Source organism: Rattus norvegicus, chromosome 7, assembly GCF_036323735.1.
Source record: "Rattus norvegicus strain BN/NHsdMcwi chromosome 7, GRCr8, whole genome shotgun sequence".
Lineage (NCBI taxonomy): Eukaryota > Metazoa > Chordata > Mammalia > Rodentia > Muridae > Rattus > Rattus norvegicus.
In genome coordinates, this window is record NC_086025.1 from 2086257 (window position 1) to 2097981 (window position 11725).

Genomic DNA, 11725 nt, shown 5'->3' on the forward strand with positions numbered 1-11725 from the left:
CCTCTGTATTTTTCATGCTGTGGCAGAGCCTCTTAAGAGACAGCTAGCTATATCAGGATCGTTTGATCTTAATTTCTTGTTTCTACTTTGGTTTTTTTTTTCTACTTTTCAGGACTCATTTTAAATGTTATTCCTTTTGATAGTATTTATTGGTTCTAATTTAGAAAACTGAGTAACTCAATTGCCTTTCAGTTTTAAAATCGTATTCAGATTGTTACATTAACACTTAACAGTCTGAAATGTATCTTCACCTTTCACACTGGAGTCCATCTCTTAATTGGGTACTTAATATGAGAGAGCTTGACACACATTTGGAGCTCATTAAGAATTCAATTCCTAAACTCTTTAATGATTCAAAAGCTTTTTGACTGTATCCTTGAATGCTTGCCTCACCTGTTGGTTCCTTAGGGTATAAATGAAGGGGTTCAATAAAGGAGCAACTGAAGTAATGAGTAGGGCTACTCCTTTATTGAATGTGCCCCCTTCTTTTGCTGAAGGCTTAACATACATGAAGAAGCAGCTCCCATAAGAGAGGGAGATAACAATCATGTGGGAAGAACATGTGGAAAAGGCCTTTGTCCTTTGCTGGACTGAAGGGAGCTTGAGAATTGTCTTGATGATGAATGTATAGGAGAGAGTTACCAGCATTAGAGTCACCACGAGGGTCACAGATGCCACGAGAAAGACAACTTTTTCTATGAGGTTCGTGTCAGAGCAGGAGAGTTCTCGAAGAGGCTCAAAGTCACAGAAATAATGATTTAACCTGTTGGATGCACAAAAGTCCTGCTGACTCATCAAAGTGATGGGAGGTATAATGACCATCAACCCAGACAGCCAAGAGCAGAGAACCAGCTGGGTACAGATTTTGTTGCTCATAATTGTCATGTAATGCAGGGGTTTGCAGATGGCCACATAGCGATCGTAAGACATAGCAGCCAGAAGATAAAATTCTGTTGCTCCAAGAAAGATGGCAAAGAAATACTGAGCAAAGCAGCCAGCAAAGCTAATACTCTTGTTTCCTGTTGTAATGCTGACCAAAACCCTGGGAATGAAGATGTTTGTGAAAGAAATTTCTAAGAAGGAGAAGTTCCGGAGAAAGAAATACATGGGAGTGTGAAGGTGCGAATCCAGCAGGGTGAGAATGAGGATGGTCAGGTTTCCGATCATGCTGAATATGTAGGCAAGGAAAAGAAAAGTGAAAACTGCCACCTGAAGTTCAGGGACATCTGTGAGACCTAGAAGGATGAATTCAGTTAACAAAGTTTTATTATTCATTTTTGGAAAACAAGCAAGCAAACAAACAAACCTGAATGTCAAGGTGAAAAGGAATAACCAGGGTGAGAAAGAGGTGTTCAGATGGGAACCAGAAGAACCTGCAGAAGACAGAATGAAATGGACCATGAGCTTTCCCAGACCAGTGGCCCATTTGCTTGGTCCTTCCTATTCCCATCTATATCCCATGTAAGAAACTTCTTGCATTTCCACACATGGAGCTCTCTCTTGGGCCAGCATAAAAGAAGTAGCTGCCTCACAAACAATGTCTAATGTCTGTGTGATCAGTGTGGGTGACTTTTTTTTGAGGAGATGTGACCAAATATATATTCAACCCAGAGGGAACATTGATAACAGACAATAGACATGGCTCCACTCAAGTCTCACTTGGAGAACTAACACATTACTTATGGGACCACTGGTGACACAAAGGCAGCCACATCGCAGAAGAGCCCATCAGGACATGCTCAGACAAACTTCACCAGTGGAGATGCCCTGGCAGTTTATAGACATCTCTGCTGGGTCTACTTTCCTCCAGCAATCATTTACTGCTTACCAAGGCCAGAGTGGAGTCTTGCGAGTCTTGTAATTGTCTAAGCTGCCAAACCCTAACAGGCCCCCTTCTTTCTAACAGGAAATGGCTCTACAACATCCGATGGCTAGCAGATTCCTGGGCGGCTGCATCCCTTCAGAAGAGCCACACACTTCTTGTTCCTAGCATTGCTTTCCTTTCTTTTGAAAAGGTTTCTACTTATTTTTTAAGAATTTCATACACTGTATTTTGATCACAGTATTTCTCCTACTCCAACCCTTCCTAGATCTTTTCCTAATTCCCTACCCACCCAACTTTGTTTTTCGTTTCTTTTCAACCAAACCCCAAACAAAACTAAAAAATTAATGCATACATGCAGGCAGACATGCTTGTGACCACACACACACACACACACACACACACACACACACACGCACACAAACACATACACATACACACATATTCACACAGAGACACACTCAAAGATACATACATACATGCACATACACACATGCACACACACATTCACACAGACACACAGACACAGACACAGACACAGACACAGACACAGACACAGACACACACACACACACACACACACACACACACACACACACCCGCACACAGCAGACCATGTAGTTCCATTTGTGTTGGCCCAACTACCCCTAAATGTGGGGCCACCCTCCTGTGTGATTGATATGACTCAGGGTCATTCCTTTGTTAAGTGACAGGTTCTAGTCCAGACTCCTCTTTCTGTTTAGCACTTTCATGTAATATTTTATGTTTAGAGTAATCACTCATGTTTCTTTCATTTAAGTTCCTTAATTTTCTTGATGTTAAACAAAGGTGACAGCATATACTGGCAAGGATGTGGAGAAATAGGAACACTCCTCCATTATTAGTAGGATTGCAAGCTGATATAACCAGTCTGGAAATCAGTCTGGAGGTTCCTCAGAAAATTAGACATAGTGTTACCTGATGACCCAGCTATATCACTCCTGGGCATATATCTAAAAGATGCTTCAACATATAATAAGGACACATACTATACTATGTTCATAGCAGCCTTAGTTATAATAGTCAAAAGCTGGAAAGAACCCAGATGCCTTTCAACAGAGGAATGGATACAGAAAATGTGGTACATCTACACAATGGAGTATTACTCAGTTATTGAAAACAATGACTACATGAAAGTCTTAGGCAAATGGATGGAACTAGAAAATATCATTCTGCATCACAGAAAAACACACATGGTATGCACTCACTGATAAGTGGACATTAGGCCAAAAGCTCGAATTACCCAAGACATAATCCATTGACCACATGAAACTCAAGAAGAAGGATGACCAAAATGTGGATGTTTCATTCCTTCCTAAAAAGGGGAACAAAAATATCTAAAGGAGGGGATAGAGAGGCAAAGTTTAGAGTAGACACTGCCACATGTGGCCCATATATATACAGCCACCAAAACTAGACAAGATGGATGAATTTAAGAAGTGCATGCTGACAGGAACAGGATATAGATCTCTCCTGAGAGACACAGTCAAAGCATGTCAAATACAGAGGCAAATGCTAGCAGCAAACCACTGAATTGAGAACCGGATTTCCATTGGAAGAATTAGAGAAAGAATTGAAAGAGCTGAAGGGGCTTGTAACCCCAAGAACAACAATGCCAATCAACCAGACACCTCAGAGCTCTCAGGGACTAAAGCACCAATCAAAGAGTACACATGGAGGGACCCATGGCTCTAGCCGCATATATAGCAGAGGATGGCATTGTCTGGCATCATTAGGAGGAGAAGCCCTTGGTTTTGTAAAGGCTTGTTTCCGCAGTGTAAGGGAATGCCAGGGTGTTGGGGTGGGAGTGAATGGGTGGGAGTGGGAGCATCCTCATAGAAGCAGAGAGAGGGGTATGGGAGAGGTGGAAAGGTAATAACATTTGAAATGTAAATACATAAAATATCCAAGAAAAATAAATAAATATAAAAGTGTACAGTTTTTAATTTTTACTCAAAATACCCTAAGACTCTTTTTAATGTGTCTGTTAGTAGTCACAGATCTGTGCATTAGCTACATGTCACTCTGCTATTTCTACATACCTGCTGGTGTGGGGGAGGCCAATAAAGTATTAGAATTAGAATAACAGACAGTATGTATGCATTCAAATGCATTTGTAGTCTTAAGATCTGGAGTTTTACTTTGCTATAAGAACTAGGAGATTTTATTAACATTTGAAGGAATTTTAGGAACCTAGGGATTTTTAAAACACGCATTTTAATTCATTAATTTCTTGATTAGATTTGTTTTCTTTGATAATATGCTCAATCACATCTAAAACATTTTGCATATGTAAAAGTGTGAATTTACAGACAATTACATGAAGCCATGATACCCTTCTCTTTCTTCTGTCTGACTGTCTGTATCTTATTGTGGCAAGGTCTTGTGCAGCCTGGCTGACATCAAAATGTATAGCCAAGGGTGCCCTTGAATTTCTGATTGTTCTGCTGCTACCTCTCAAGTGCTAGGATTACAGTATAGGTCACAACTACTAGAAATAGGTCTTTAAAAAGAATTTGTATGTGACACTTCGTGCACATTTCAAATATCCTTATTTGTGAGCACATGTGATTAAAGGATCACATTATCTGGGAACTTCCTTATTGATTTTTCAGGGTGTTTCCTAGTTATGGTTTTAATAAAATTCATAAAGTATCATATTTTAAGAATTTTTGAACAGAATAATTTTAATTTCATATATATTAAAACTTTACAGGATACTTTTGCTATACATGAAATACATTTTGTTTTATTTACTGTACTTAAATTTATTTTTCAAATGTTGGTTGCAAATCTATAGTTGAAATAAAGAATAAACAGAGGTTACATATGGTCTGGAGAGATGGATGAGAGGTTAAGAGCGCTGGCTCCTTTCCCAGAGGACCAGGGTTTGATTATCAGCAGTCACATGGAGGCTCAAAACTGTCAAACCCCAGTTTTAGGGAATTCAATGCCCTCCCTCCATAACCACCAGGCACATGAGTGGTTCATAGACACACACGTAGGGAAAACATACATACACACAAAATAGTAAAAAACCAACATAGTGAATACTCTATTAGTTACCAACCTGGAATATTCTGGAAGAGGTTGAACATTTACACCTGCATCTGTTTCAGGCTTCACAACCACAGAAAAGTGATGCCAGTGAAGCTATAAACATGAAACATATTTCCTTACCTGACTATCCAAAAGTTACAGTAGAAATGTAACCTTAATGTAAGTCCTAAGAGTGGATAAAAATTATAAACTACTCAATTAGACAATAATATAAGTTATATTCCATTTTCTTCATTTGCTGCCATAACTCTGTGTTATAAAAATCTGTGACTTTCTAGGGTTCCTTGTCCTAAGAATTGGCCTTTTGCTTTCTTGTCTCCTCAGTGAGGCGGGGACTTGATGATCTGTTCCCCAACTCAAACTGAATCAAAGTGTTTGGATATCCTATCTTTAAAAAACAGGGCTAATAATTAGAAGGGCCTTGAGGAGAAAAGTAGTTCTGGATTTTTCTACTCCAGAATACTCGATGGCCTCAGAAGGTAGAATATGAACCCATTGTTAACCCCAGATGATGATTGTTTACCCAGAGTGGCAAAAGTTACATCTGTTGAACTGAGACCATGCACTGGGGGATCAATTGAGTGAAGAAGTTAAAGCAGCCCTGGGGATCCGTCTTTGGCAAAAGCTAATGAGTGTTCTTTGTTGGTAATGTTAAGAACATTCTTGCACTACAGAGAGGGAGAAAGTCCAGAGGGTCTAGCTTGGAGGTTGGCTATTGGGTCGCTGAAGTAAGCAAGAGAGCATCACTCGTGGAGGAAGCATAGAATCATTAGATTTTAATTTCCCAGTGGGTAGTCACAGCTGGTTCTGGGTGTGGAGAGGCAGACTAGGTAGAAGATTTTGAGGTCATAACGGTCCTGAAAAGCCACATTTCACCAGTAGCCCATTATTCATTAGTCCATGTGTAGTCTACTGCCAAAGGCAGTAAACAGCAGTTTTCATTTTTGGAGGGAAATGAAACATAAGACAGATAAAAGTGTTGAGCTCAAAGTAAGGTAAGGGTAGAGATATATAGTGGCCCATTTGTTTCTAAGGAAAATCCACAAATCTCCAGTTTAAGGATGAGAGTAAGGTATGCACATACAATAATTCCACTTAGGGACAACTTCTCAAGAATGAATTTATCTGGCTAATCACCTACTTGGTAATAAACACTAGATTTGCACCAGGCAAAATATCCACTGTATAAATATCTTTCCACACAAAATGTCATTCAATTCTTAGGTCATTGAGACCATGAAAATGTGGTCAAGCAAAATGTAGCACAGTAACCAGTTTGCCTTATTAGCACGCAAAGTGACGCGTATAATTATAGAATTTTCACACATACTTGTCATCATGTTTTCTTTTATTCACTGTCTTCTGCCATACTTTCCTTCCCATCGGCCCTTCCTCCTAGTCTCATTCTTTCCCTCAAACAGTCCTCCATTCTTCTGTCACAGCCATTCCATTTTATTTTCTTCCCCACCCACCACTCTCCCCTTTTTTTTTCTTTTCTTTTTTTCAGAGCTGGGGACCGAACCCAGGGCCCTGTGCTTGCTAGGCAAGCGCTCTACCACTGAGCTAAATCCCCAACCCCTCCACTCTCCCTTAAGATTGGTTCCTCCCCTGGATATTCTCATTTCTGCTTTCATGACCAAACATACATGTATGTATATATGTACACACAGTATAAATTAAAGTTTATATTCTGCACCTGAGATAAAAATGTGCTATTTGTCTGGTTATTTTGTCTAATACAATGACCTCGTATGCATTCATTTTCCAATAAATGTCATGTTTACATTTTTAATAGCTTAATAAAATCCACTGTATATATGTGAAATGGAAATTTCTGATTGTGCCATGTGATGCACACTATTGTGATCGTTTGCTGAAGCAGACTCACGTAATGTTTTGTCCAGTCAAGAGCCATGAGAGAGGCACAGTGGAAAACTCCTGGCACGAGCTGCTCATTTGTGTTTGATAAAAGTTTTGAAATGGACTTCTGGTATCCAGACAGACTCTCTCTCTTTGTGCTGATCTTTTTTGATTCTTCCACCATTATTAAATTGGGTATTTCTTATTTACATTTCAAATGTTATTCACATTCCTAGTTTCCAGGTCTACATCCTCCTAACCCCACCCTGCCCTTTTACATTGGTGTTCCCCTCCCCATCCTCCCCCCATTACAACCCCCCCAACAATCCTGTACATGGGGGTCCAGCCTTGGCAGGACCAAGGGATTCACCTTCCACTGGTGCCACTACTAGGCTATTCATTGCTTCCTGTGAATTTGGAGCCCAGGGTCAGTCCATGTATAGTCTTTGGGTAGTGGCTTGTCCCTGGAAGCTCTGGTTGGTTGGCATTGTTGTTCATATGGGGTCTCAAGCCCCTTCAAGCTCTTTCAGTCCTTTCTCTGATTCCTTCAATGGGGGGCCTATTCTCAGTTCAGTGGTTTGTTGCTGGCATTCGCCTCTGTATTTGCTGTATTCTGGCTGTGTCTCTCAGGAGTATCATGAGTTCTGTGCATCTAGGGTAGTTCAAGCATTTGGGCTAATAACCACTTATCAATGAGTGCATACCATGTGTTTTTGTCTGTGATTGGGTTACCTCACTCAGGATGATATTTTCCAGTTCCATCCATTTGCCTATGAACTTCATAAAGTCATTGTTTTTGATAGCTGAGTAATATTCCATTGTGTAGGTTACCACATTTTCTGTATCCATTCCTCTGTTGAAGGGCATCTGGGTTCTTTCCAGCTTCTGGCTATTATAAATAAGGCTGCTATGAAAATAATGGAGCATGTGTCTTTGTTATATGTTGGGGCATCTTTTGGGTATTTGCCCAAGGTGGTATAGCTGGGTCCTCAGGCAGTTCAATGTCCAATTTTCTGAGGAACCTCCAGACTGATTTCCAGAATGTCTGTACCAGTCTGCAATCCCACCAACAATGGAGGAGTGTTCCTCTTCCTCCACATCCTCGCCAGCATTTCCTGTCACCTGAGTTTTTGATCTTAGCCATTCTCACTGGTGTGAGGTGAAATCTCAGGGTTGTTTTGATTTGCATTTCCCTTATAACTAAAGATGTTGAACATTTTCTTTAGGTGTTTCTCAGCCATTCGGCATTCCTGAGCTGTGAATTCTTTGTTTAGCTCTGAACCCCATTTTTTTTATTGTAACTTTTCTCATATATTTTGTATTTTCTTTTTTTTTTATTAACTTGAGTATTTCTTATATACATTTCAAGTGTTATTCCCTTTCCCGGTTTCCGGACAAACATCCCCCTCCCCCCTCCCCTTCCTTATGGGTGTTCCCCTCCCAACCCTCCCCCCATTGCCGCCCTCCCCCCATAGTCTAGTTCACTGGGGGTTCAGTCTTAGCAGGACCCAGGGCTTCCCCTTCCACTGGTGCTCTTACTAGGATATTCATTGCTACCTATGGGGTCAGAGTCCAGGGTCAGTCCATGTATAGTCTTTAGGTAGTGGCTTAGTCCCTGGAAGCTCTGGTTGCTTGACATTGTTGTACTTTTGGGGTCTCGAGCACCTTCAAGCTCTTCCAGTTCTTTCTCTGATTCCTTCAACGGGGGACCTATTCTCAGTTCAGTGGTTTGTTGCTGGCATTCGCCTCTGTATTTGCTGTATTCTGGCTGTGTCTCTCAGGAGCGATCTACATCCGGCTCCTGTCGGTCTGCACTTCTTTGCTTCATCCATCTTGTCTAATTGGGTGGCTGTATATGTATGGGCCACATGTGAGGCAGGCTCTGAATGGGTGTTCCTTCAGTCTCTGTTTTAATCTTTGCCTCTCCCTTCCCTGCCAAGGGTATTCTTTTTCCTCATTTAAACTGAACCCCATTTTTAATAGGGTTATTTGTCTCCCTGCGGTCTAACTTCTTGAGTTCTTTGTATATTTTGGATATAAGGCCTCTATCTGTTGTAGGATTGGTAAAGATATTTTTCCAATCTGTTGGTTGCCGTTTTGTCCTAACAACAGTGTCCTTTGACTTTTTGTAAGTCAAGGTTTTTGTAAGTAAGCTTACTTTTTGTAAGCTTTTGTAGCTTTGCAGTTTTATGAGATCCATTTGTCGATTCTTGATCTTAGAGCATAAGCCATTGGTGTTTTGTTCAGGAAATTTTTTCCAGTGCCCATGTGTTCGAGATGCTTCCCCACTTTTTCTTCTATTAGTTTGAGTGTATCTGGTTTGATGTGGAGGTCATTGTTCCACTTGGACTTAAGCTTTGTACAGGATGATAAGCATTGGTTGATCTGCATTCTTCTACATGCTGACCTCCAGTTGAACCAGCACCATTTGCTGAAAATGCTATCTTTTTTCCATTGCATGTTTTTGGCTCCTTTGTCAAAAATCAAGTGACCATAGGTGTGTGGGTTCATTTCTGGGTCTTCAATTCTATTCCACTGGTCTATCTGTCTGTCTCCGTAACAGTACCATACAGAACATCACTATTGCTCTGTAATACTGCTTGAGTTTAGGGATAGTGATTCCCCTGGAAGTCCTTTTATTGTTGAGGATAGTTTTAGCTATCCTGGGTTTTTTGTTATTCCAGATGAATTTGCAAATTGTTCTGTCTAACTCTCTGAAGAATTGGATTGGTATTTTGATGGGGATTGCACTGAATCTGTAGATCGCTTTTGGTAAAATGGCCATTTTTACTATATTAATCCTGCCAATCCAAAGCATGGGAGATCTTTCCATCTTCTGAAGTCTTCTTCAATTTCTTTCTTCAGAGGCTTGAAGTTCTTATCATACAGATCTTTCACTTGCTCTGTTAAAGTCACACTGAGATATTTTATGTCATTTTGGACTATTATGAAGGGTGTTGTTTCCCTAATTTCTTTCTCAGCTTGTTTCTCTTTTGTGTAGAGGAAGGTTACTGATTTATTTGCATTAATTTTATACCCAGCCACTTTGCTGAAGGTCTTTATCAGGTTTAGTAGTTCTCTGGTGGAACTTTTGGGATCACTTAAATAAACCATCATATCATCTGCAAATAGTGATATTTTGACTTCTTTTCCAATCTGTAACCCTTTGATCTCCTTTTGTTGTCTGATTGCTCTGGCTAGAACTTCAAGGACTATATTGAATAAGTAGGGAGAGAGTGGGCAGCCTTGTCTAGTCCCTGATTTTAGTGGGATTGCTTCAAGTTTCTCTCCATTTAGTTTAATGTTAGCTACTGGTTTGCTGTACATGGCTTTTACTATGTTTAGGTACGGGCCTTGAATTCCTATTCTTTCCAGGACTTTTCATGAAGGGGTGTTGAATTTTGTCAAATGCTTTCCCAGCCTCTAATGAAATGATCATGTGATTTTTATCTTTCAGTTTGTTTATATAATGGATCACGTTGATGATTTTCCGTATATTATACCATTCCTGCATGCCTGGGATGAAGCCTACTTGATCATGGTAGATGATTGTTTTGATGTGCTCTTGGGTTCTGCTTGCCAGAATGTTATTGAGTATTTTTGCATCGATATTCATAAGGGAAATTGGTCTGAAATTCTCTTTCTTTGTTGGGTCTTTGTGTGGTTTAGGTATAAGAATAATTGTGGCGTAATAGAAGGAATTTATTAGTGCTCCATCTGTTTCAATTTTGAGGAATAGTTTGGACAGTATTAGTATGAGGTCTTCTATGAAGGTCTGATAGAATTCTGCACTAAACCCGTCTGGACCTGGGCTCTTTTTGGTTGAGAGACCTTTAATGACTGCTTCTATTTCGTTAGGGGTTATGGGGTTGTTTAAGTGGTCTATCTGTTCCTCATTTAACTTTGGTACCTGGTATCTGTCTAGGAAATTGTCCATTTCCTTCAGATTTTCAAGTTTTGTTGAATATAGGCTTTTGTAGTAGGATCTGAAGATTTTTGAATTTCCTCTGATTCTGTAGTCATGTCTCCCTTTTTATTTCTTTTTTTTCCAAGTTGTTAAAGTACACATTTTTTTTGTTTTTAACATTCTTTTTTTTATTAACTTGAGTATTTCTTTTTTTTTTATTTCTCTATATATATTTTTTTATTAACTTGAGTATTTCTTATATACAATTCAAGTGTTATTCCCTTTCCCGGTATCCGGGCAAACATCCCCCTCCCCCCTCCCCTTCCTTATGGGTGTTCCCCTCCCAACCCTCCCCCCATTGCCGCCCTCCCCCCACCAGTCTAGTTCACTGGGGGTTCAGTCTTAGCAGGACCCAGGGCTTCCCCTACCACTGGTGCTCTTACTAGGATATGCATTGCTACCTATGAGGTCAGAGTCCAGGGTCAGTCCATGTATAGTCTTTGGGTAGGGGCTTAGTCCCTGGAAGCTCTGGTTGCTTGGCATTTTTGTACATATGGGGTCTCGAGCCCCTTCAAGCTCTTCCAGTTCTTTCTCTGATTCCTTCAACGGGGGTCCTATTCTCAGTTCAGTGGTTTGCTGCTGGCATTCGCCTCTGTATTTGCTGTATTCTGGCTGTGTCTCTCAGGAGCGATCTACATCCGGCTCCTGTCGGTCTGCACTTCTTTGCTTCATCCATCTTGTCTAATTGGGTGGCTGTATATGTATGGGCCACATGTGGGGCAGGCTCTGAATGGGTGTTCCTTCAGTCTCTGTTTTAATCTTTGCCTCTCCCTTCCCTGCCAAGGGTATTCTTTTTCCTCATTTAAAGAAGGAGTGAAGCATTCACATTTTGATCATCCGTTTTGAGTTTCGTTTGTTCTAGGGATCTAGGGTAATTCAAGCATTTGGGCTAATAGCCACTTATCAATGAGTGCATACCATGTATGTCTCTCTGTGATTGGGTTAGCTCACTCAGGATGATATTTTCCAGTTCCAAC

At 40.4% G+C, this 11725-nt stretch overlaps 1 protein-coding gene across 1 annotated transcript; it reads right to left on the reverse strand.

Annotated features, from left to right (window-relative positions):
- Positions 1-345: 345 nt before the first annotated feature.
- OR6c8 (olfactory receptor family 6 subfamily C member 8) lies at positions 346-1275 on the reverse strand. The gene has a single exon (NM_001000497.1). It carries the CDS (start codon positions 1273-1275, stop codon positions 346-348), a length of 930 nt encoding a protein of 309 aa, NP_001000497.1.
- Between the last annotated feature and the right edge of the window lie 10450 nt (positions 1276-11725).

Bases quoted from the DNA above. Each gene is read 5' to 3' on its own strand.
- OR6c8 (NM_001000497.1), bottom strand. From the start codon at position 1,275: ATGAATAATAAAACTTTGTTAACTGAATTCATCCTTCTAGGTCTCACA.